This window comes from Carassius carassius, chromosome 5, assembly GCF_963082965.1.
Source record: "Carassius carassius chromosome 5, fCarCar2.1, whole genome shotgun sequence".
NCBI lineage: Eukaryota > Metazoa > Chordata > Actinopteri > Cypriniformes > Cyprinidae > Carassius > Carassius carassius.
The window spans coordinates 2,941,109-2,968,814 of NC_081759.1; the positions used below are offsets into that span (position 1 = coordinate 2,941,109).

Sequence of the window (27,706 nt, forward strand, 5' to 3'; positions counted from 1 at the left end):
GACCTCATCGTCAGGTTCCTTAGAGGGGCCAGGAAGTTAAATCCTTCCCGGCCCCCCTCTATACCCTCTTGGGACCTGACTCTAGTGCTTAAATCACTACAGCAGGGCCCATTCGAGCCTTTGCATTCAGTTGAGCCAAAGTTTCTTTCATTGAAAACTATGCTCCTGCTTGCACTGGCCTCCATCAAGAGGACAGGGGACCTGCATGCCTTTTTGGTCGACAATTTGTGCCTAGAGTTTGGGCCAGCTGACTCCCAGGTAATTCTGAGGCCCTGGCCTGGCTGTGCCCAAGGTTTCCACTACACCCTTCAAAGACCAAGTGGTAAACCTGCAAGTGCTGCCCCTGGAGGAGGCAGACCCAGCCCTGGTTGCTCTGTCCCATCCGAGCATTGAGATGCTACGTAGACCGAACACAAAGCTTCGGAACCTCAGACCAGCTCTTTGTCTGTTATGGAGGCCGGCAGAAGGGGAGTGCCATCTCTAAACAGAGGATGGCCCACTAAATTGTGGATGCCTTAGCCCTGGCTTATCAGGCTCAGGTTTGCCCTGCCCATTCAGGTTGTGAGCTCACTCAACATGTTGCATCCTCCTTGGTGCTGGCTAATGGCGCCTTGTGACAGATATTAGAAGAGCTGCGGGCTGGGCGACCCCTAACACGTTCGCTAGGTTCTAACCTTCGTGTAGAGCCGATATCCTCCTGTGTTCTCACCTCAAATGGGTAGTGGCACTGAGAGGCCCCAGTTAGTGTTGGCTTGCTTAAACTGCTTCAGAGTGTCCGTACTGTAGACCCTGTTGAGATCCTCCATCACCCTTAGGAACGTCCAGCGCCAGGCCTTCATGATGAATCCGTGAGAACCATGGAAGGCTGGGTTCCATATTGAGACCTAAGCGGAACTTGTATGTGTATAGTTCACGATATAGCCTTAGAGCCCGTGTTTCCCCGGCAGACTTCTGCCTTCCGAAGAGGGGTTTAATCACCTCAGATTTCTCCATATACACCTAAACGGATGCTATATGTGTATTTGCTACCGAGACCTCCTTCGGGAAGGATCAGGCTTCCGCAGCGTCCCTTTTCCAAGCGGAACGGGTACGTTTTCCCAGTGTTATCCAATCTCACCCAGTAAGGTGTGAGGTAGTGCTTTGACAATGGTGAGTGGAACTACTTGTTCCAAGCCCTGGCCTACACCTAATAGCGGCGCAGGCGGCTCACACAGGGCACTGGAAGGGGCAGCACCCATGGCGCTTTGGTAGATCCCATTTTGCGTCGGTCACCGACGTGGCGTCGAGAGTGACCGACTGAAAAGGAACATCTCGGTTACGTATGGTAACCCTCGTTCCCTGAAGGAGGGAACGGAGACGCCACGTCCCGTCGCCATGGTTGCTGTACTGCCACTGAGCTGCGGGGTCTTCGGCTCGGCTCCTTGGCGAAAACCTGGTATGCATTGCACCTGCAATAATTGCATCCCAATGTGCATTGGCTCGTTTAGTTTACACTCGAAGTGGATTGGTCTATCGAAGTGATATCCCATTTTGCGTCGTCACCGACGTGGCTTCTCCGTTCCCTCCTTCATGGAACGAGGATAACCATGTGTAACCGAGACGTTTTATAAAATAAATTACAAACCCAATTCCAAAAAGGTTGGGACACTGTACAAATTGTGAATAAAAACAATATGCAATGATGTGGAAGTTTTTTAAATTTTAATATTTTATTCAGAATACAACATAGATGACATATCAAATGTTTAAACTGAGAAAATGTATAATTTTAAGGGAAAATTGATTTTAAATTTCATGGCATCAACACATATCACAAAAGTTGGGACATGGCCATGTTTACCACTGTGTGCCATCCCCTCTTCTTTTTATAACAGTCTGCAAACATCTGGGGACTGAGGAGACAAGTTGATCAAGTTTAGAAATAGGAATTTTGTCCCATTCTTGTCTAATACAGGCTTCAAATTGCTCAACTGTCTTAGGTCTTTTATGTCGCATCTTCCTCTTTATGATGCGATTTAGTCTGGATGACATGGTGTCCCAGTTTTCCAAAAAGAACTTCAAATTTTGATTCGTCTGACCACAGAACAGTTTTCCACTTTGCTACAGTCCATTTTAAAGGAGCCTTAGCCCAGAGAAAACGCCTGCTCTTCTGGATCATGTTTAGATATGGCTTCTTTTTTGACCTATACAGCAACGGCTAATTTTCACCGACAATGTTTTCTGGAAGTATTCCCGAGACCATGTTGTGATTTCCATTACAGTAGCATTCCTGTATGTGATGCAGTGTCATCTAAGGGCCCGAAGATCACAGGCATCCAGTATGGTTTTCCAGCCTTGACCCTTACGCACAGAGATTGTTCCAGATTCTCTGGATCTTTGGATGATATTATGCACTGTAGATGATGATATCTTCAAACTCTTTGCAATTTTTGCCAATTGACCTAATAAGTTGCAAATTGGTCCTCCAGCTGTTCCTTACATGTACATTGAACTTTTCCGGCCTCTTATTGCTACCTGTCCCAACTTTTTTGGAATGTGTAGCTCTCATGAAATCCAAAATGAGCCAATATTTGGCATGACATTTCAAAATGTCTCACTTTCAACATTTGATATCTTATCTATATTCTGTTGCGAATAAAATATAAGTTTATGAGATTTGTAAATTATTCCATTCCTTTTTTACTCACAATTTGTACAGTGTCCCAACTTTTTTTTTATCTGGTTTGTACATTTAGGGTACACATTACAACCCGAATTCCGGAAAAGTTGGGACGTTTTTTAAATTTTAATAAAATGAAAACTAAAAGACTTTCAAATCACATGAGCCAATATTTTATTCACAATAGAACATAGATAACATAGCAAATGTTTAAGCTGAGAAAGTTTACAATTTTATGCACAAAATGAGCTCATTTCAATTTTGATTTCTGCTACAGGTCTCAAAATAGTTGAGACGGGGCATGTTTACCATGGTGTAGCATCTCCTTTTCTTTTCAAAACAGTTTGAAGACGTCTGGGCATTGAGGCTATGAGTTGCTGGAGTTTTGCTGGTGGAATTTGGTCCCATTCTTGCCTTATATAGATTTCCAGCTGCTGAAGAGTTTGTGGTCGTCTTTGACGTATTTTTCGTTTAATGATGCGCCAAATGTTCTCTATAGGTGAAAGATCTGGACTGCAGGCAGGCCAGGTTAGCACCCGGACTCTTCTACGACGAAGCCATGCTGTTGTTATAGCTGCAGTATGTGGTTTTGCATTGTCCTGCTGAAATAAACAAGGCCTTCCCTGAAATAGACTTTGTTTGGAGGGAAGCATATGTTGCTCTAAAACCTTTATATACCTTTCAGCATTCACAGAGCCTTCCAAAACATGCAAGCTGCCCATACCGTATGCACTTATGCACCCCCATACCATCAGAGATGCTGGCTTTTGAACTGAACGCTGATAACATGCTGGAAGGTCTCCCTCCTCTTTAGCCCGGAGGACACGGCGTCCGTGATTTCCAACAAGAATGTCGAATTTGGACTCGTCTGACCATAAAACACTATTCCACTTTGAAATAGTCCATTTTAAATGAGCCTTGGCCCACAGGACACGACGGCGCTTCTGGACCATGTTCACATATGGCTTCCTTTTTGCATGATAGAGCTTTAGTTGGCATCTGCTGATGGCACGGCGGATTGTGTTTACCGACAGTGGTTTCTGAAAGTATTCCTGGGCCCATTTAGTAATGTCATTGACACAATCATGCCGATGAGTGATGCAGTGTCGTCTGAGAGCCCGAAGACCACGGGCATCCAATAAAGGTCTCCGGCCTTGTCCCTTACGCACAGAGATTTCTCCAGTTTCTCTGAATCTTTTGATGATGTTATGCACTGTAGATGATGAGATTTGCAAAGCCTTTGCAATTTGACGTTGAGGAACATTGTTTTTAAAGTTTTCCACAATTTTTTTACGCAGTCTTTCACAGATTGGAGAGCCTCTGCCCATCTTTACTTCTGAGAGACTCTGCTTCTCTAAGACAAAGCTTTTATAGCTAATCATGTTACAGACCTGATATCAATTAACTTAATTAATCACTAGATGTTCTCCCAGCTGAATCTTTTCAAAACCGCTTGCTTTTTTAGCCATTTGTTGCCCCCGTGCCAACTTTTTTGAGACCTGTAGCAGGCATTAAATTTTAAATGAGCTAATTAAGTGGATAAAAGTGTAAAATTTCTCAGTTTAAACATTTGCTACGTTATCTATGTTCTATTGTGAATAAAATATTGGCTCATGTGATTTGAAATTCCTTTAGTTTTCATTTTATTAAAATTTAAAAAACGTCCCAACTTTTCCGGAATTCGGGTTGTACATTACACATCTTTGATAAATATGGACTGTCCTTCCACCTATAAATTGAATGGATTTTCCCTTAAAATAGTATTCAATATCTTATTTAAATATTTACATGTGTATAAATTTAAAAAAGGCACAAGCAGATAGAAAGTAATTAGAGCAAATCTGAATCAACAGCAGCAGCTCCCTGTGCAAATACTTTCATGGTAACCACAGTTTACTCCTATAGTTACTATAGTGTTGTTACTACTACAAAAGCATCATAAACTCTCCTTCAGTGCAATATGTCCAATTTTTCTCACGATTGTTGACGGTGGTGGTTAAAGATAAACTTTTAACAACACCTAGAATATGGTACTGAAATTGGTATTTTGATGAGAACTATGGCTACCATGGTAAATGTTTGCAGGTAACAACTATCAATTTGCAAAGAGTGTAAATAGAAAATGCAGGTATGTTTAAGAGTATTATGGTTGTAGAGCATAATTTAAACTGAATTTTCAATTCATGCATCATTTACGAACTTTTAAAAGGGGGCTGTTTGAAAATGTTTACATTATAGAAGATGATTCTGGCAACAATTTCAAAAATGAATACAAAATGTGATCCATTATAAACAAAACATATCACATGCCCCCTATTAAAATAAATGTACTGTAGGAAAAATGTGATCATCTGATTTTAATGCAAGTCCACACTAGGTTCTAATAATAGCACATGCTACTGAAAGTAAGGTCTATTCTGAGCACGGTTTCATAGTAAAAGAAGAGAGATGAAGATCACAACACACACAGACACACAGACACACAGACACACAGACACACACACACACAACACACACACACACACACACACACACACACACACACACACACACACACACACACACACACACACACACACACACACACACACACTAGTTCTCACCTACACCTTCTGGAAGAGGAAGCTTTTGCCCTTTGAGTATTTGCAGACCATAAGAAAAGAAGTCAAATACATTACATCTTTTTTCATTTACAGATAGCTGCAAACATAATGAAATAAACATTTCATTAGGTCAGCATTTTCAAGAGCAAGTCTTTCAAGAGCTTATTTCTCAGCAAATAAGAATTTAGTTTGTGGTTCACACACTGAATTGCTGCACTGGTTAACTTGTGCTAACTAGCACTAGGGAAAGCCCCTTGTCACTAGAACCAGAGTGCTTCCTAAAGACTCACCTTTATCTACAACATCCCAGACTTCAACTTTCACTACATCATCTGTTGCTGCGGGGCAAAAATAAAAACAAGAACAAAATACAGTCAGAAATATTGTCAAAGGGTTCTGATACTTCACAAAAGATGAAATGGTATTTCTCTTTTCTGATAGGGTAGTCTATTTGTATAAATTATTTTAGATCACTGGCAATCTTTGCCTTAATAAATCCCTTGCCTTCATAAAACCAACCCAAAAAATAAAAATTCTGGGCCAGAAACAAATTATATAAAAGACTTTTAAAAGACTTTTTACTTTTTATTATTATATTTTAAAATATAATATATTTTTTGTTTAAGTGTATTAATATTATTGCACCTATATATATATATATATATATATATATATATATATATATATATATATATATATATATTTACATTCAGCCCTCCAAGACTATTTTGGCCTTAAACTGAAAATGGTTATTTTAGCTGCTGAAATGTCAGTGCATCACTAACCTAAATTCTAAGATGAACTTACGAGGTGCATTGAGGTACAGTGCATGAGGCACTCAGCAATACTCACTTTTGTAGTTCCAGTGAATGCTGGTGACCTGGATCTCCTGCGTGGGGATGTACTCTTCCAGAAACTTTTTCCCTTGAAGCCGGTGCCAAAGGGTACTTTTACCTGTGTTTCTGTCCCCACGGATGACTATTTTCACTGAGAGAAACCAGAAGACACAAGAACATTAATATGATTCAATTTAAGTTTCAATGCATTAACAAAAGTCACTGATTGGAAATGGAAAGATCTAAACCAAGACAAAAAGTTTCACAGTGGACTTGTACTGTATTTGTATTGTACTGATGCAGCACAAAGTGCCAGCTATATCTACCAAAACGTGTTTTTCACAGCTGAAATGCATGGTATCTGCGTGTCTAAAAAAAGACACCTCTACCAAGGAGAAGTGACTGGAAAAATAGGCCAGTAGGTGGGAGATCATGTATCATTCATGCATTTTTAATTAACACAGAGCCGTGGAAACAGCACGGCGAGTATTCAGAGTCAGATCAATGAAGAAACACCGACTGGCTCACTGATGCAGCATCACATGTCAAAACTACTTCAACTAAACTCTGGCTGCAGGCAAAGCAACAAACATTCAGTTACTGTACATCTCGTTGTGCATTTAAGACACAGAGTTTCATAACGATTTATATGATTTTCCAGTGAAGTAATTTTTAACCTTGCATTTCAGAATTGCTTTGAGGAAAAATAAAGACAAAATAAAGCTATATTTTTAGGTTTTTGCATTTAAATTTTTTTCATAACAATTAAATCAAATTCATATTACTGCAATGCAATAAATAGAATCAGAATCAGAATCAGAATGAGCTTTATTGCCAGGTATGTTCACACATACGAGGAATTTGTTTTCGTGACAGAAGCTCCGCAGTGCAACATAAAGAACATTTTCATTGCTATTCTCAATGGTGATTGTCATCTGATTTGCAATACTGTAATGTTTTTTTTTCCTCTTCTAAAATCAGCATAAATTGAGTTTATTAAAAACTACTAGTATACGACTAGTGCGGTGTCATATATATATATATATATATATATATATATATATATATATATTTTTTTTTTTTTTATTATTATTATTATTATAATTTTTTTGATTTGTTGATGAAATATGACCAAGGCAAGTTCTTGACAGAATTCAGGAGTTTTGTTTCAATTTGTTGTTAAAGAAAATTTAACCTAGAAAAACAAGTACTGCCGAGTTTTCTTCAAGAAGCATAATACTTTAGACAGACTACACAGAAAAACTCACTGGACAAGCCTTAAAGAAAACAATGGATGTTTTCGACAAAACTGAAATCTATTTGTGATTGGCTCTGCTCAAAGAAAGTTAGATTAAACACACAGCTCTTACTGTTATACTGAACGCCCTTTGCAAAACGCTTCTGTAGACTCTGGTTCATGGACTGTAGGCCGGCAGGAATATTTCTATCCCTGAGCTGCCCTGCTTCAGAGCCCACCAGCTTCTTCAGAGCGGTGAACATCTCGATGAAAGTCCAGCAATACTAAAGACGGGTCTTCTGGGGAAACACTCACTGTGGTGTCAAAGATCGGAGACTTCAGACTTTCTTAACCTGACATTATTGATGGCAAGTGTGACGTGGTCTAAAAGTCAAGAGTGGAGTCCGTCTTCAATATATATATTGATGCAGTTAGCAGATGTTTATTTTCTGTTTCAACAGTTTACAATCCTAGATTTAGCCACTGTAACCGTTGATAACTGTCCATACCGCTCTACTGGCATCACCTGCGAGAAAACAAAAGATAGAAACTTAAAACCATTTTTTTAGCTGCTGAAAGTATTCATTTTATGATCATTTTGGCCACCAGTGTATATTCTTCCAACGCAATACAAGTTGTGTCAGGAATAGACCAAAAAGTAAGTATATAAAAAAAAAAGTAGTAAGTAAAAGTTACTTGAATGGAAAAGAGTCAAAAATATCTCTTTTTGAGCTCAAGGACAGAACGACAGTGATATTATTGAGTAAATAATGAATTTTCACATTTGGGTGAATAAACCTGAGCCCCACTAACCAACATTTCAGAATCAGAAAAAGCCTTCACCAGCAGAAACCACAGTATATAAACACATTTTAGGGCTAATAACTGATAATACAATTAAATTGCAGTTTAATTTTAACTTTTAAAAGTGTTTTTGATAACTAAATGATCATCACACACACACACACACACACACACACATATATATATATATAGTACAGACCAAAAGTTTGGACACACCTTCTCATTCAAAGAGTTTTCTTTATTTTCATGACTATTAAAATTGTAGAGTCACATTGAAGGCATCAAGGGCTATTTGACCAAGAAGGAGAGTGATGGGGTGCTGCGCCAGATGACCTGGCCTCCACAGTCACCGGACCTGAACCCAATCGAGATGGTTTAGGGGTGAGCTGGACCGCAGACAGAAGGCAAAAGGGCCAACAAGTGCTAAGCATCTCTCGGGGAACTCCTTCAAGACTGTTGGAAGACCATTTCAGGTGACTACCTCTTGAAGCTCATCAAGAGAATGCCAAGAGTGTGCAAAGCAGTAATCAAAGCAAAAGGTGGCTACTTTGAAGAACCTAGAATATGACATATTTTCAGTTGTTTCACACTTTTTTGTTATGTGTATAATTCCATATATAATTCCACATGTGTTAATTCATAATTTTGATGCCTTCAGTGTGAATCTACAATTTTCATAGTCATGAAAATAAAGAAAACTCTTTGAATGAGAAGGTGTGTCCAAACTTTTGGTCTGTACTGTATATACACACACACACACACAAATTAAAAGTTTTTGTTAACATAATATATGTGTGTATACTGTATATATTTATTATGTATAGTATATATAAATAAACACACATGCATGTACCGGTATATATTTTGAAAATGTTTCCATGCATTTCTATCTATGTCCATGTATATATTTATATTTATATAATTGATATTATATACAAATATTTTAAATGTATAAACTAAATATCTGTATAAATACACACATATATTGTAAACAAAATCTTTTATTTTGCATGCGATTAATCAACTCAATTTTTTAGTACATTAGCATAAAATAAGTATATAATACATTGGCATATTATTACTGTTACAATATAGATGCGGGAAAGCTCGACTGAGTAGCTACTCACGCACTCTGTTGGTTGCACACGAGAGAGAGAGTTGCGTCTCACGAACAGCAACACTGAACCAAGCTCTCCTTCAGGACGTTCGCGTCCTCCTTCTCCTGAACAAACAAATACAAATCGCAGTTTAAATAAACAGAAAAGGATGCGAAAGAGCTCAATTCAGCACCGCGGTGTTCTGGTGTTCAGGGCGCACACAGAGACGTCTTCTTTCTTTTGTACCGACAACAAATACATACTAAATATGTCAAAATACCCGTCTTGGAAAGTGTGTTCGAAAAGTCTGTGGTTATTTCTTAAGTAAAAGTAAAGAGTTGAGAAAGAAATCGGATGTGTATCATTGTAATGGATGCATTGTCTCTTAAAGTGACCGCGCCTAATTTACTAGCTCTGCTGTCAGTGTCTTTAATGTATGAAAATGAAAGTAAATCACTCACTGCTCTTGACTGAATTACTTTGTAGTTTTAACAAGAATTTATCCACAGTCAAACCAAAAATCTGATATAATTGATTATATTGTTTTACTGATGAGTGCAGGACACTAGTTCATTTATGTAAGTGAGTATGGCAAAATACAGCGAACTGTGAAATATTATACCCCAAAATTCTTCATACTGTAGACAACCAGTGAAATTGATAAATATAGGCTATATATATATATATATAAAATTAGGGACCTGACCATGTTTTGCTTAAGTGTTTATTTCTTTAATTGCTAATGCAAACTTTTCACACCACAGACTGAACAAAATTAAGCATTGCTTGGTAACTGTTCAACAAACTAAGGATAGTAGTATAAATATTGTCATACTGAAAGATGTCTGAAGTTTTGGTTGATTCCATTACATATTTTTCTATCAAAGTTATCTGACATTATCAAGATGAATTTGTTCTGACACAGTTTAACTCGGAGTTCTTGTCATATTTTATTACCAATTTCTAAACTATAACAAATAAGCTGTGATAATGTGAGAAATGTTGAAGGTGTCTGAATACATTTTTGTTTGACTGTGTATTTTATTTTACAGTGAAGACTATGCAGTGCCATTTTAAATTAGTTTCTGGACACCTACAAACTAAAAAAAAAATGTAACTATTGTGTAAATGGCACAAATAAATAAATAGAACGAACATACAGTAAATATTAAACCATTTTAGACAGGACCCACTGTAGAACCTGCACCAGGGCTCCTCTAACCCCAGCTGCGGCCCTGGGTTAAGGTACCAATACAGAGCAATGCACTGTGTGTACTGTAAGAAATAAAACAAGAAGGCATGTGGTTTAAAAGATGGCAAGTAAAATAAAAAGCACATCTGTATGCAATACAGTTTCATTATTATCCGGAGCGGCTTACTATAAAAAGTTTGTGCGACCAAATCATGTTTTGCGCAAGGAACTGAAAAAGTTAGTCGCGCAAGTGCCACCAGTGGAAAAGGTTAGTGTAGTTCCCTGCTGACATCATATTTTATCATATAATCTCGAAAGCAGCATAAACGTCATCACAACCTCAGATTAAGACAGAAGCAGCAGATTCATAGATCAAATTAGTTATATAAACAAAATGCATCTATAGTTAACATAATATGCAGAATAGCCAAGCACAATAAACTACATTATAACAACATTTAATGTCGTTTAACTCTAAACCTAAATAAGTATCATTCAACAGTGTTCTGATCTAACTACACTATATACACTATATCTCTCACCTGTCAGCTGCAGGAAATCTGTCAGTTTGACCACAATCACAGGATGAACCAGCTGTGAAATATTCTTTAGCAGCTCCAGTCAGCAGAGGTTTATATTCACTGAGACATTACACCTTGTACGCTGCTAAAAACGGCTGACCTCCGACGAGAAAGCGCGAAGTCTGTCCCTGTGAAGGCGCTGCTTGACTCCTTTGTATGTTTAGCGAGGTGAATTATTGCGCTCGTCTGCTGGGGTGAACGGCAGCCCGTTTTCTGTGCTGAAGGAAAACATTATCCTTAGCATCCCTCTCTCATCCCTCAGAGTCAGTCCGTCAGCTGTGGAAAGCCGTGAGAGAACAGAGGGGCGCGCGTCGCTTGTGCTGCAGCGCCTCTAGCGGTGGGATGATGAATAGCGGCGCCACGGCGTTTAAGCGTCTAAATATCTACACTAACAGTTTATATAATATAATATAATATAATATAATATAATATAATATAATATAATATAATATAATATAATATAATATTGATGCATAAAACAAAAAAATCTAAATGTGCATATAATAATTTAGCAATATTCTATAATACTATATATTATTCAATAATAAATTGTGTGTGTGTGTGTGTGTGTGTGTGTGTGTGTTCGCGCGCGTGTGATTATGCATATGTCCAACAGCATGTAATATAATACTTTTATATTTTAAGGCTAATATTTAGAAAACCAAATATGAATATACAAACATATGCATGTGCTATCTATCTATCTATCTATCTATCTATCTATCTATCTATCTATCTATCTATCTATCTATCTATCTATCTATCCATCCATCCATCTATCTATCTATCTATCTATCTATCCATCCATCTATCTATCTATCTATCTATCTATCTATCTATCTATCTATCTATCTATCTATCTATCTATCTATCTATCTGTCTTGTCTCTCTCTCTCCCTCTCTCTCTATAGAACACATGTATATTTTTGTATTAATTTGCTTATATATATATATATATATATATATATATATATATATATATATATATATATATATATATATATATATATATATATATTAGAATATTATTCTATAATATTTCAGTTTTTTCCTAAATTCCTCGAAATTATTTTCAGAACTATTATCATCATTATTCATTAATTTAGCTTTACACACGATTCTGTACATGTACAGTAGATCTGTCAGTCAATATGAATATTACACATTTGTATGAATATTATTTACTATATGTACATTATGCACAAAACAAAATAATACTGACAGTAATAATAAATTAAAAAATGACTAGCATACATTTAAATGTATATTATGTATCTACGTTATGCACCAAATTAAAATGTTGCCTGCGTTTGTAGAGGTTATCGTGATAGACAGATAGACCTCCTGAAAAAAAAAAAAAAAAACTCAGATTCAAAAGCCCAGCGCACGCTCACATTATGACGTAATTCAGTGAAAGAGCACGCGCTCTTCTCAACAATGTCGACCACCAAAACACAGCAGCCGTGCCGCGCGCCTCCATCCAGCCGAACACGAGCACAACCGAGCAAATGAAAGCCAAATCTCCTTGTTGAGCGGTAAGTCAGAGTGCTCATAATGCACTCTTTGATTCTTATTTTGTCGCATTCATGTTTATTGTCAGGATCGCCATATCCCTTTAATGCATGTAAAAGAGGCGTGGCGGTACAGAACGCACGCAACAACCGTCCGAGAGATGATGCATTTGCTTAGCAACAGAGGAAAAGATGAGATGTGCATTTGTCAGCTGACTGTATGATGTATATCGACGGGCAGCATGGTCGACAAAAGTGCTTTGAGATATGCATAAAGGGTTCTTGTGCGTGTTTCATGTGGACGTTTCCACCAATTTACAGTATAATATACATTGTTTGCTGAAACAAGCAAAGCATACAAGCAAAACTGAAACAGAAACAAAGGGATGACGGTTTCATATTATGTGGCCTGCTGTGCGTGAGTCTGTCACACTTGAAAGCTTCGTTAAAAAAAAAAAGTGTATTAGAGCATTTTTTTTTCACTCTGTGCAATTGCTAGCAGAGGATGTCAATCTTATCAAATGCAATAAATTGTATAAATGCACAAATAATAATGCTATTTATTGTTCATAATGTGCTTACAAACAGCAAGAAATATGTTTCTAAAAATATAATAAACCACACCAAATGTGTTAGGTGCAATTCTACATTTTGTATGTTAGTGATTATTTAATTAAGTTCTTTAAAGTAAATTGTTTGCTAAAAAGCTAGGTAACAATAACATTCAATGTGAAACAAACCGCAGTCAGATCATCAGGAAGATCTTAAAGGGATAGTTCACCCAAATATTAAAATTATGTCATTAATGACTCACCCTCATGTCGTTCCAAACCCGTAAGACCTCCGTTTATCTTCAGAACACAGTTTAAGATATTTTAGATTTAGTCAGACAGCTCTCAGTCTCTCCATTGAAACTGAGTGAACGGTATACTGTCCATGTCCAGAAAGGTAAGAAAAACATCATCAAAGTAGTCCATGTGACATCAGAGGGTCAGTTAGAATTTTTTGAAGCATCGAAAATACATTTTGCTCCAAAAATAACAAAAACTACGACTTTATTCAGTACTGTCAGTCTTTTGTTCGTTATCTGGCTCGGCTCGGTGTTCATCTTCAGTTCTCTCTTCACAGCAGTTCAGTCAGTGTACTGTTTGAGTACATGAATTACTCCGGGATATTGGTTTGTTTGAACTCAGAGGGAGTGTCAGCCCATGGGCGTCAGTTTGGTTTGAAATGTGGTGGGGACAGAGACGCATTCAGAAGTGCATTTTCAGAAGTGCTGGGTACAATGATGCATTTTTTTTTTTCTCTCTTTCGCGCAGGTCATGTTTTGAAAGACGTCCTGTATCTTATTAATGTAAATAAATAAAAATGTATACAAAAATGTGATGATGTCCGACTCGTTTTATGAAGAAGAAAGCCGTACAAAGCATTAGACATATGATATATGACCCACTAATCTGCTTCATATCATCATATAAGTACCATGTTGACAATATGACATGGCCATGACGTGGTTTAATGTACCTAAACAATGATTACCAAATTTCTCTTTCATGTTGCTTTGTTATAACCACTGAAAACGGGGAAAAAAATCTAACCCAAAATCGGGCCTCGCGCTACATTATCCCGCTTATTACATGGCTACCCACCAAATAAATCAATAATTTGACACAAAATATTGATTTAAAAAAGAGTTTATTGATTTAAACACGATTGTATTGCTTCCGCTAAAGAAAATAGTTCCGTCTCTACGATTAGAATCCTGCCGCGTCCATAGCAACGCTCTGTTTTTCATGGCAACGGTGTTATTATCAAGAAATAACAGACTTCATTCTACAGTGGAATTCAACCAAGCCATGTAATAATTTGATTTAATTCCCAGTACAATTTACCATATCTACACACAACACAACTTAAGCACTACAAATTTCAATTTGTAGTGCCACGACTTAGGTGCACTTGAGCAAGGCATCGAATCCCCAACTGCTCCCCGGGCGCCGCAGCATAAATGGCTGCCCACTGCTCCGGGTGTGTGCTCACAGTGTGTGTGTGTGTTCACTGCTCTGTGTGTGTGCATTTCGGATGGGTTAAATGCAGAGCACAAATTCTGAGTATGGGTCACCATACTTGGCTGAATGTCACTTCACTTTTATCAAGATTGAAAAAGCAAAAATACGTGTAGCACATGAACACTATTGACTATCACACCATGATCTGACTGCTCTCAATTCACAACAACATGCATCCATCCAATCTACATCAGGCATTTTGACTAAAACTTGATCCATTCCTCATCATCATCATCATCATCACAATTATTTCAGAATTCAGCAATAGATTCAAGCAATAATTAAACAAGATACTGACTACTCAACAATCATCTCCCCCAACACTTGCTGTATGAACGCAAACCGTAACTAGCTAATTAAGTTGGTGGCTAAGGAAGTCTAACGTAACATTAATTGCAAGAGAAGAATTAAAACAGCCGATCCCTTGTGTGCAAATGCACAAGACCTAGCTATAATACCAGCAAATCTTAATAAACATAAGTTATCGCGTCTTACCTTTGTGTCAATGGTCTGCAGACCCTTGCTGTGTGTACAACAACATCCATTTGTTCTACAAGTTATCACTTTGATATGTTATAGTCCATGGCACTAGGATGCAACCTTGTGATATTGTATGAAGGCTAAATGACTTGCTCGTCTATGATACATTCGCCAGAAATTCTGGCCAATCCCAGCAAAGACTAGGTAGCCTCGTTCCTGCTCGTTCACTGTCCATTCCAAACTGTCAACTCATTTGAAAAACATTCTTTAAAAAAAAGAAGCGCGATAGTCATATAGACGGTTTCATCGGGCGCACGCGCCTGGACCTAAGTTAACTTCCGGTCTGTGTTGTGTATATCGGTCTGGCTGCAGTGCCTTCTACAAACGCGGTTAAAGTCAAGGCGATGAGTAGACTGAGGGCTCAGGTGGTTGTGCTGCGGGGTGTGTTTCCCATACATTTATTTATTTTTGGAAACTCACCACAATTTTAAAACTGATCGATTTTCAAAAAGGCTTCGCTGAATAAACATGAGTAACGTTATGTACTGCACGTTTAATAATAATAATCCCTTACATTTATATGTTTAAATATCAAAACGAGGCACAGGTGTTTTTTATATCGCTGTATTTCTGAAGGAAGACTTGCATGTTATATGCCTGATAAAGCAGCGTGTGTGAGCGTACTTTGTTTACAGCTGTTACTGGGGAAACCTCCATTTCTCGCGCTTTATGTCTATGCTTTAAAACATCTCCTATTGGCAAAGAATGGATTTGCATTCTCATTAAGTCCGCCTGATCCATGCAGCAAACATATTTTGTTTGTTATCAAAAAATATCTACTCTAGAGGGACTTGGCTGATGTTATTGATTCTATTTGGAAGTCTACCGGAAGTTAAGTTAGGTCCGCAAAAGCGCGCATGCGCTGTAACGTTTGTTTATGTTGTTGCCGTTGAAACCGTTTATAGAGAAAATAATAACAGTGACACGATGACTCCCCCTCCCCCAACCTAGAACGTACCCCAATGTTACAGTTGTTGCAGTTTTAATGAACAGAAAAGCGTGTAGCCAGCGCAGCAGCAGAACTCGAGGTTTTAAAAAAAAAAAAAAGTGGTGGGTACAAAATGACTCATGACGAAATCTGGGGGGGACACGTCCCCCCCGTCCCCCCCGAAATCGACGCCTATGTGTCAGCCACATTAAAAAAGTTAACAGCTTAAGTCATTTGTGGATTAATGCGTATTGGAGAAGCGAACCGTTTTAAAACGATTCAGTTCGATTTGGTGAACTGGTTCAAGAAGATCCGGTTACATCGAGTGATTAGTTCGCAAACCGGATATCACAAACTGCAGTGAACGTGCTCACAACAGACACGGAGTTTTGCTATTTTTGGACCAAAATGTATTTTCGATGCTTCAAAAAAATTCTAATTGACCCCTCTGATGTCACATGGATGTCACATACTTCGAAGATGTTTTTCTTACCTTTTTGGACATGGACAGTATACCGTGCACACAGTTTCAATGGAGGGACAGAAAGCTCTCGGACTACCGTATTTTCCACACTATAAGGCGATTATAAGGTGCACCTTCAATGAATGGCCTATTTTAGAACTGTTTTCATATATAGGGCACACCAGATTATAAGGCGCATACCTGTAGAATAGAAGATACTGCAGTCAAACGTTTGACTGGGTTTGCGTTATGCATCCACTAGATGGAGCTGTGCTAAAGGGAATGTCAACATTTTGACAGAGCGCCTTGATCCATATATAAGTAGGGTTGGGTACCTCTCGGTACTGGAGGGGAAAAATTAATGTACTATGTATTTTTGCTTAATAATGTGTCGTGCACATTTTATCTCACCAAACAGTTCTAATGTGCGATCATATTAAGACGTTTGTCTGTGAGATCTGCGAGATCTCTCATGCGCTCCGCGGAGGCTGTCTGTCAGTCACACACACACACACCACAACGAGCGCGGCGCACACACACAGTACAAAAACTCCCGCTTAATAATAAAGAGTGACGATGGCGAAGAGATTTGCTTAATAATGTTATCGTGCACATTTTATCTTACCAAACATTTCTAATTTGTGATATTATTAAGACGTTTGTCTGTGAGATCTGCGAGATCTCTTATGCATGCCGCGGAGGCTGTCTGTCAGTCACACGCACACACAACAAGAACGAGCGCGGCGCACGCACACGCATAAGGGGCCGTTGACATATCACGTCTTTTGCGCGCTCAAGTTCGTTATTTCAAATGTAGGCGCGCTGTATGCGCGCTCATAATGGAAGTGATCCGCTCGCGACGCGCACGCGTTTTTTCCAGGCGCGTCCGCACCGCATCGAGTTAAAAACATCTCAACTTTTCAGAATGCTGCAAGCGCACCGCAGGTCATGTAGCTTCCTCACCTTTTCAGTAACAACGTTGAAAGCTCAGCCAAGATGAAGGAACAGCTGATAGCTGTATGTGGATTTTTAAATTAATTTAGTAGCAGTGCTACTGCAAGCAGTTTTTGGTGCTGCAAATCCATTTATCCATTGCTGAAATTTTTAATACAAAGAGTGACGATGGCAGAGACAGCAAAACGTTCCAAAGTGTGGTTATACTTCACTAGAGTTGATGCAGTCAACACTGGTTGTCATAAGTGCAACAAAATTTTTGCATGTAAGGGCGGAAACACAAGCAATCTGTCAAAGCATCTTTCAAATGTGCATTATGTGCAGACAGAGAAATGCAAAGTTTTCGACTGCCTAACGAAACACAAAGTAACACAACACAAAGTACCGTAAGAATACCGTTAAAGTACCGGACCGTTAAGCAGTATCGGTAAGAGTAGTAATACCGTTAAAACCTTAACGATACCCATCCATATATATAAGGCGCTCCGGATTATAAGGTGCACTGTCGTTTTTTGAGAAAATTAAAGGCTTTTAAGTGCGCCTTATAGGGAGGAAAATACGGTAAATCTAAAATATCTTGAACTGTGTTCCGAAGATGAACGGAGGTCTCACTGGTTTGGAACAACATGAGGTTGAGTTATTAATGACATCATTTTCATTTTTCGATGAACTAACCTTTAATTTAAAACTGATGGTTTTGCATTACCCTGAACGAGTTTATTTCATGACAATGTCAGTCCGACTTTGCATTATCTCACTGATTCACCAAATAAACAAATACATTCACATGAAATATTGATTCGAAATGTTGAATTATGATTGCAGAGTATGGATAAAAATAATAAAAGAATATATATAAAGTAAATAGCTGGCAAGAAATATCTCTCAAAAAAGTCAGGACTGTGAGATATAAACTCAGAATTGAGAGGAATAAATGTACAATTGTGAGATTAAAAGTAGCTTTTTATTTAAAAAAAAAAAATAATGAGAAAAACTTAGGACTGTGATATTTGAAATTAGAATTGCAGGGGAAAATTCTGAATTCTATGTTTATGTCTTTTTAATTTGTACTTTTTTTCTGAAGTTTGAATTTGAGATGAAATTCACTTTTTTTTTCATAGCAGTGATACAATTATACAGTTTAAATATATTTGAGGGTTTTGCATCTTTCTTAAAGGGTTTATTTTATAATATCGTCTGCCTAACTTTAAATTATCTTACTGATTCACCAAATAAATAAATACATTGACATGACATTTTGGCCATGGAATAATTGTAATTGCAACTTTTTATTTTTCACAATTCTGAATTTATATCTCACAAGAAATACCGGCAGTTTTAAAGAAAAAGTCAGAATTGTGAGATAAAAACATGCGATTTTGAGGAAAAAGTCAGAACGATAAGATATGAGCTCAGAATTGCAAAATATAAACTCACAATATTGAAAAAGTTAGAACTGTGTAAACTCAGAACTGTGAGCTACAAACTTGCAATTATGAGGAAAAAAGTTTTTATTTTTATTCTATGACGGAAGCAATAAAGAAAAACAGAATTGCGAGATGTAAACTCAGATTTTAGAGGTAAAAAGTCAGAATCGCGATATATATAAACTGGTATAAACTTTTTTTTTAAACTTTTTTTTTATTCAATGGCAGAAACAAGCTTCCATAGCAGAGTGATACAGTCTAACCCAATCTCATGAAAGTATAAATAGTACACCAAATAAAAATGAAAACTCGTGGTATTGATATCAAAAATGGACTTTGGCGTGCATATGCTACGCGATGGATAGGTTTAGGATTGTGGGGTAGATCATAGACCTGCGTAACATATGCACGCTAACAAATTTTGTATCATATGCACGCCAGTGTTCATTGTTGCGTATCAATACCACGAGTTTGCGTTTTTATTTGGCGTACTATTTATTCGCATTTTCATGAGACTGGGCTCTACATACAATTCTTTATGATTATACAAATTAGACCACATATTGACCAATCAGAATCAAGAATTCCAGAGAGCTGTGTAATTATCTTTATTCTTAATTGAAGGTCCCTGTTGTTATCTGTTTAATAGGTGTTTTATGCCACTGTGGATTCTCTTTTGTTCAGATCAGGAAGGTTTAGAGGAGGACATGGCTGCTCAAGAACCCTCCCCCCCATCCTCCATGGAGAACAATAAGCCTGGTTTCCCAAAGAAGATTCTGGCCAACAAACTTGAAGACAAACATTTATGCAACTGCTGTCAGAACATTTTGAGAAGACCGTTCCAAGCGCAGTGCGGCCATCGCTTTTGTTTTTACTGCTTCAACCGGACTGTTGGGTAATTCAGTCTGCTGATCGAAAACAGATGCCGATAAAATGCACTTCTGATGTGATGACTTTAAAACATTAAATCGAAGATCATTAAGGCAAATGACATGAAATTTTATAAATCTCAAAAATACTGGAATGATGATTCTTTTTGAGAACATCACTTTAAAAAGTTTGAAGTTTGTAAGATTTTGTTCTTCTGCTCACTAAGGCAACATTAAAAAAAAAAAAAAATCTAAATTACAGTAAAAATGTGAAATATTATTACAATTTAAAATAACTATTTTCTATGTGAATATATGTTAAAATGTAATTTATACCAATGATGCGCAGCTGAATTTTCAGCATCATTCCTCCAGTCTTCAGTGTCACATGATCCTTCAGAAATCATTCTAATACAGTTATATATTTGCTGCTCAAGAAACATTTCTGATTATTATCAATGTTGAAAACAGTTTTGCTGCTTCATATTTTTTTGTGGAAACCTAGATGCACTTTCTTCAGGATTCTTTCAGGAATAAATATAGAAAATCTTCGAAAGAACAGCATTTATTTGAATCATCCAAAGCATCAGTTATCAATGACTTTGCTGTCACTTGTATCAATTTAATACATTATGTGTCTAATATATGTATATATCAAAATAGTACATGTGTGTCGCATTGCCATTTTAGATCTGGACCGCAGAAATGCAATGCCTGTATCAAGGAGGACATCTTCGAAGAGACCACGTCGATCCTCATACAAGGATGCGTAAGTGCAAATGCAAATATCCAGACTTGTGAGTGTTTTTAAAGCCAAATCCTTTTATTGCAGAGCATGCACATTCTCTGTGTTTTCTTGCAGGCGTTTCCCGACAATGCTGCCAGAAGAGAAGTTGAAAATCTTCCAGCTGTGTGCTTCAACGAAGGCTGCTCCTGGAAAGGCAGTATTAAAGATTATGAGGTAACTACTACATGTGCATACTGTAAATATCTAGTGTAAATGGACAGCTTGTCATTATTCAGTGAGTTACATGTGTCATATCACTGTTTTTTTGTAGTTGAGCCATGAGGGGAAGTGTGAGTTCATGATTCTGCCGTGTCCTTTGTGCAAAGAGCTCATTAGACTGAACGAACAGGAGCGTCATAATGAACGCGAGTGTCCTGAGAGAACGCTCAACTGCAAGTACTGCAAAGAGCCATTTCACTTCAAAAACATCAAGGTAAGTAAGTGCTCGGAGAAAAGATCGGAAGATCACAAAAAAGCTCTTTATGGCACAAAATATTGTGTTTTCACAGGCCCATGATGAGATCTGTCCCAAATATCCTATGATTTGTGAAGGATGTGCGAAGAAGAAAATCCCCAGAGAAAAGGTGTGCTGATCAAAAGCTTATCACTCAGTTACACTGAGTTCAAAAAACAGAACAAGCAACAGGTATGGATTCTTTGCTCTCCTCTTTTTAGTATGTTGACCACATCAAGTTCTGCAGCAAGTTCAGGACTCCGTGCAGATATCATTTGGTTGGCTGCGACTTGTCAGTAAGTACAGTTTTCATGTAGTTTACTAAATTTGACAAAAATAACCACAATCAGTTGAAGTCCAAAAATGGTCATGAAATACCCTTTTTTTTTCTTCTCCATCCCAAAACTCAGTGGACAACATAATGTACATACAGCACAGGGTTGTTACTGTTAAAACTAAATGCTAAATGTTAGTTTAACTAGTTGAACTTTGTAGACATTCAAAAACATGAATAAAAATGAGAAACGCAACAAAATTACACAATTAAAGTGAAAAGAAATAATAAAGAATGCAATATACAATGTTAAGAAAACAGCAATGAAATAGCAAACAAATCAAATGGATTTTATAAATGTTTAACTGAAATAAAGTAAAATAAAATGTAGATGAAAAACCAACAACAACAACAACAACAAAAAAACTTAATGACTGCAAAAAAGTGAAATAAAAACTACAAATTTCTAAAACTAAAATAAATAGAAATTAAAACTAAATAGATATATAAAAACATTAATATTTGATTCATATTTAATGCATTTTTAAATAATATTAATTTAATAAAAATGACTAAAGCACGAAAAACCTAGGCAAAAATAATAAAATAATGAAAATAAATGCTGATTCAATATATTGATAAATGCTTAATTTAGTAATAATAATAATAATAATTCAAAAATAAATTCAAACCAAATAGAAAAAAAAGAAAAACATAAAGTGAAATTAAAAATATCCTGTGTTGAACTCAACTCACAGTGCAGTTGCACGACGTGAACGTTTACATTCACATCTGTAGAATAAATCAGATGGGACGAGTTACATGCTGAAGTTTAATCCAGCTGGTTTCTCTTTGAGGTGGAGAAGGAGAAGATCCACGATCACGAGCGTGCCTGTGCTCACGAACATCTCAACCTGCTGTTGCACTACATCATGGGCATGAAGGTCAGTCTGGAGGGTCTGCAGCCCCAAAGCCTGGAGCTGGCCGGTCGTAAAGCACACGAGCTTCACCAGGCGCTCCGAGACCTGGAGACCAGAGTCAGTCAGCTGAGCGCCATCCCCGGCCCGACCGGACCTCCCGTGCAGGGGGTCCCCTCCTCTTCATCCTCATCCTCGTCCTCCTCTGTGCCTCCGACCACGCTGCCCACCTCCTTCACTCCTCTGCCCAGCTCGGTGGGCGCAGCGCTGGAGCTCCAGCTGCACAGCGAGAAGACCAAGGTGGCAGATCTGGGCCGTCGCTGCCAGGAGCTGGAGGTGAAGGCGGGGACGTTTGAAGACGTGGTCTGTGTACTAAACCGAGAAGTGGAGCGCTTCGCAACCACCATGGAGGCCAGCAACCGCCAACACAGACTCGATCAGGACAAAATCGAGGCTCTAAGCAACAAGGTAACCCTGTTAAGACTGATATATGAAATAATAGTCCGAATTTATTTTAAATGGAACAATTTATTGAAGGTTTAGGTTGCATATGTGTTTATGTTGTGTATACATCAGGCTTTTATGTCTCATATAGTATTATATAGTGAGAATATGGAAGAAAAACAGCACAATCTTATTCAGAGGCCCCAACGGAGCAAAATATGCAATTTGATGTAGAATCTGATATTTATATGGCCAAAAAGACAAAGCAACCTCAGATAGATTGTAATGTAAATCAATGAGACTTGTATAACACTATAGCAGATACTATCAGATAACTTCCATAATATGTCTCAGTAAGATGATATTTAAATGCGTAGTTTAATGATCAAAGCTCTATCATTTCAAAACATATAATGCATTGCAAATACAACGATGATCCCTTAAAAGACTGATGGCCATATTTGATATTCACATTTTAACATGAAGTGATTATTTATTATTGTGAATCAGTAAAAATTTTTGTATTTACTACTACTTCTAAAAATAACAATAGTAATAACTTAGTAATAACATAACTTAGACGCTTTTTTAGATGATGGATTCGAATAGAAATGTATTTTTGTGAAGAAATAAAAATTTACATATAGGCTAATATTGCATATTTTCTCTCTATATAAAAATCTATATGCATGTATGCAAATATATAAATGAAACTAAGAGAACACATAATAATAGTATTAATAAAATGGAAGCTTTTAAAATACAAATAGGGTAATTTTAAGCATATATATATATATATATATTTTTTTTTTTTTTTCGTGAAGTTGTCACACTACAGTACATCTCTCATTAATATGACTTTTTAAGATTATATTTATAAACTGCTTAGTTTTATAATCAAAGCTCTGTAGTTTCAAATCATATATGCAACCCAATACAATGATGACTGAGAGATGAACAAACAAAAAATGTTCCTCAAAAGGCAGATGGTCTTATTTGATACTCATATTTGAACATTATTTAAAAAGAAAATATGTATAGCTAATCAAGTGTTCATCTGGAATTATTACTAACAATATAAGAGCTATTCTTACAGTATTTCACAGCAAAAAAGATAAGTGAAGCACAAGCTGAAAGTGAACATTTGTACAATTACATAAAATGCTTTTTTTATCAGTGAATCAACAGAAGGCATGTAGTAGAGTTTTTTTTTTTTTTTTTAGAAAAGTTCAGTTGTTGTAGATATTGTGGTTCTTATTGAATATAATACAGTAGGATTTAAAGGGTTCACATTGTGATCCATGATCACATCTTTCTTTGCCATGTGAGACTCAATTATGCTCTAAATCTAATCAAACGGCCTCACCACGTCCGTATTTCTCCATCATGTCTCTCTGTGTCTCATGCAGGTTCGTCAGCTGGAGCGGCAGGTGGGCGTTAAAGACCTGACTGTGGCTGAAATGGAGGGCAGATTGCGGGAGATGTCTGCCACCACGTTTGATGGCGTCTTCATCTGGCGGATATCAGATTTCACAAAAAAGAGACAAGATGCCATTGCTGGACGGGCGCCTGCCATGTTTTCACCCGGTAAAAACAACCACATTAGTCAGAATAGACACTGTAATTCTTTTTGATTTGTCAGTTATATATTTGGACCAACATGCTCTTTGGTTTTGTTCAGCATTTTACACAAGCAAGTACGGATATAAGATGTGCCTGCGGATTTACCTGAACGGGGACGGGACAGGTCGTGGGACGCATCTCTCGCTGTTTTTTGTGGTGATGAGAGGAACGAGTGACGCACTGCTCAAATGGCCATTCAATCAGAAGGTACATCACAGATTTCTTTTTTTTAGACTCATTGTCTTCAGACTAATGCTAATTGTTACCACAAAACCAGTCATAAAAGTCAATAAATAAGCTTTCCATTGATGGTTTGTTAGGATAGGACAATATTTGGCCGATATACAACTATTGAAGGTGCCAAAAAATCTAAATATTGAGAAAATCAGTTTTAAAGTTGTTCAAATGAAGTTCTTAGCAATACATGTTACTTATTAAAAATTATGTCTTTATACATTTATGGAAGGAAATGTACAAAATATCTTCATGGAACATGATCTTTACTTAATATCCTAATGATTTTTGGCATTAAAGAAAAACTAATATTTTGACCCATATTTTTGGCAATTGTGAGTTATGAAGTCAAAATTAAGATTTATAAAGTCAGAATTGCGAGATATAAACTTGCAATTCCAGGAAAAAGGCAGAACTGTGAGATATGAAGTTGCATGAAATTTAGAGTTTTTTTCTTGCAATTGCGAGTATATATCTCACAATTCTGACTTTATAACTCGCAATTGCGTGTTATATATATATGACTTAAATATATAAATATATATTAGTATATTTTAAGTTATTAAATTATATATTGGATTATCTATTTTAATATTAAGAATAGTATTAACATTCTGTGTTTTAACCAAGGCAATGCAGGTAAGGAAAATGAAATGAACCAATTATCACAGCCTAACCTATCCTAAATGCATTCAAAATGCATGCATTGCTATGTGTTTGTGAGCTGAAGTTAGTAACTTTCTTCCAGGTGACGCTGATGCTGCTGGATCAGAGTAACAGAGAGCACATCATCGACGCGTTCCGTCCCGACATCACTTCCTCCTCGTTCCAGAGGCCTGTAAGCGATATGAACATCGCCAGCGGCTGCCCGCTCTTCTGCCCGCTGTCCAAGCTGGAGGGCAAGAACTCATACATACGCGACGACACCATCTTCATCAAAGCCATCGTGGACCTCACTGGCCTTTAGGTGTTCTACTTTCGTACAGCATGGTGACGCAGGATCTGCTTCACCACAGCAGGAGATTTGTTCCACAACGTCTGTTTTGACACGTTTCCCTGCATGTGCTAATCCGTCACAAATGTTGCACTGATGCATAGTTCCGGAAATGGTTGGTTGAGCTCTGCAATAGGAAAAAACTGTCTTGAAACACTGGAATTGAACGTGAAGTCCGGTCCAGTTACATAGATTACAATGGAAAATCGAAAGGAATAGTTCAGCCAAAAATTGTAGATTGTTTGTTTCTTTATTAGGACAGATTTAGAGAAATGTAGCATTGCATCACTTGCTCACCAGTGGATGCTCTGCAGTGAATGGGTGCCGTCAGAATGAGAGTCCAAACAGCTGATAAAAACATCACAATTATCCACACCTCTCCAGTCCAGCAGTTGACCTGTGAAGACAAAATGTATGGAAGAAACAAATCCATCAAGGCATTTTAAACTGCACACGAGGTCTCTATCCAATTTATTGCTTTCTCCAATGAAAGACTTCTCGACTGAATCAGGAGAGAAATATGCACAGATCAAACGCAAGCTAAAACAGTCCCAAATGGAATGGAATTTGATGTGAAAGGACAACAGGGATGGACTTCTTCACTGGAAGGAAGCATTATTATGAATTCTGAACTCGTATCTTGGCCAAAAGCAACTGCGGTTTGAAGTTAAAATCTCTTGAGGGATTTTTTTCTTTTGGCGTCACAAGATTTTAATTGATGGACTGGAGTGTTGTGGATTACAGCTGTTTGGACTCTCATTCTGACGGCACCCATTCACTGCCAGAGGATCCATTGGTGAAAAACTGATATACTTCTCCAAATCTGTTGCAATGATGAAACGAACTCATCTACATCTTGGATGCCCTAAGACGGAGTACATTTTCAGCAAATTATTTTAGTTTGAACTATTCTTTTAAACTCTACAGCAGAACATAAGCTGTTTTGCATTTACTGTACTAATTACTGTAGGTGGAAAATGGGATTTAATCACAGTAAAATGTGTTAATATTATCAGCAGCTCAATGCATCCTCTAATTAAACGATTTAATAAACAAACACGCTGCTTAGCATTGTTATAAATTGCAATTTGCATGTCGAAGTGGATAAATTGTGCTCCTGTAGTGCTAAACAGTTTTTTTAATTGTCCCACAGTGAGTATAGTGAGGGTCATGATGGTGGATTTCCTTTAATCGTTGTTTGGATACATCTGTGGAAGATAGTTTGAAGTTTAAGGGTAAAAATGGTATAAATCTTACCGTAGGTGTCTGGAGCTGGAGTCTTGTGCACATGAATATTCAAGTTATTACATTGCATTTTGTATATTTATAAGAAACAAGACGAGTCTTATTACTTTTGCAAATAAGAATATTTCTACAGTTAACGAGCTTGAGTTTGTAGTGCTTGTCGGCTTCATAGAGTGCGAGTTTGTATTTAATTCCTTTTCAATTCTTCTCACTGCCAAACGAGGTACGAGGCAGTTTTTGTGTATTTTCTAGTCTAAATTGAGATGTTTACACAGGACCAAGCATTTGAAAACGTTTGCTATACAATTCTCTTTTATATTTGGCATTGGGGGGTGTAACTAGTTAACCAGAATCCACTGATTTTAAACCAGTTATGACAACTATTGAAACTTCTCTGTGCATGGGGAGCCTCAATCTGCAAATGCACATGATATGTATTATCACACACAGTTTACTCATCCAGTGAGTGACGACACCACTGCTGACATACTTTAGAGATGGATAAAATAAATATTAAACATAATGATTATTATTTAATATGATACACTGCTTCTATTCTTAAAAACTGAAAGCAGATATCAATATACTGTATTCATACTATATAAGCGATCGATATGTATCTTTATATATAACCATAAACTCTTTATACAGTATATGTATATACAGTTTACATCTATTTTATTATATTTAATGCATATTATTTATATAGCTGTACATGTGCAGTCATGGTGGTTTAAAACTAACTTTAACTTCTTAGTAAATTGTCAGAAATGCAGATTAATTTGTACATGAGATGCCTTGCCATAACCTAAATCCGATCACTTGATAGGAGAAATAGTTCATCTTAAAGCTGAGAATCTATAAACTGCAATACTAATGAGGCGTTTATTAAAAGGGACGAAGTTAATAATTCCATACGTTAAAAAGAGATGTTATACTGTGTTTCTGTGACATTGTTTGTGCC

General features: G+C 37.2%; 2 protein-coding genes across 5 annotated transcripts in view; one reads left to right on the forward strand and one right to left on the reverse strand.

Moving 5' to 3' along the window:
• The window catches only part of LOC132140617 (rab-like protein 6), a 49,259-nt gene extending 41,327 nt beyond the window's left edge, over positions 1–7,932 (reverse strand). For 2 of the 4 annotated variants that reach the window (XM_059549441.1, XM_059549439.1), the window contains exons 1-3: positions 7,469–7,930; positions 6,115–6,249; positions 5,553–5,600 (exon numbers count right to left, since the gene is read on the reverse strand). In XM_059549441.1, coding sequence (XP_059405424.1) covers positions 5,553–5,600; positions 6,115–6,249; positions 7,469–7,598 — 313 coding nt within the window. In that variant the 5' untranslated portion in view covers positions 7,599–7,930. Of the gene's footprint in view, positions 1–5,552; positions 5,601–6,114; positions 6,250–7,468 lie in introns of all 4 variants that reach the window. The other 2 variants (XM_059549442.1, XM_059549438.1) reach the window with 2 other exon arrangements.
• A 4,468-nt stretch (positions 7,933–12,400) lies between these two features.
• On the forward strand, positions 12,401–26,060 carry LOC132140618 (TNF receptor-associated factor 2-like). Its single transcript, XM_059549443.1, has 11 exons — positions 12,401–12,544; positions 19,586–19,796; positions 20,461–20,539; positions 20,633–20,731; positions 20,829–20,990; positions 21,067–21,141; positions 21,233–21,307; positions 22,143–22,670; positions 24,056–24,233; positions 24,328–24,476; positions 25,252–26,060. The coding sequence occupies exons 2-11, from the start codon at positions 19,609–19,611 to the stop codon at positions 25,468–25,470; spliced, it is 1,752 nt and encodes a 583-aa protein (XP_059405426.1). The 5' UTR covers positions 12,401–12,544; positions 19,586–19,608; the 3' UTR covers positions 25,471–26,060.
• The last annotated feature ends 1,646 nt before the right edge of the window (positions 26,061–27,706 follow it).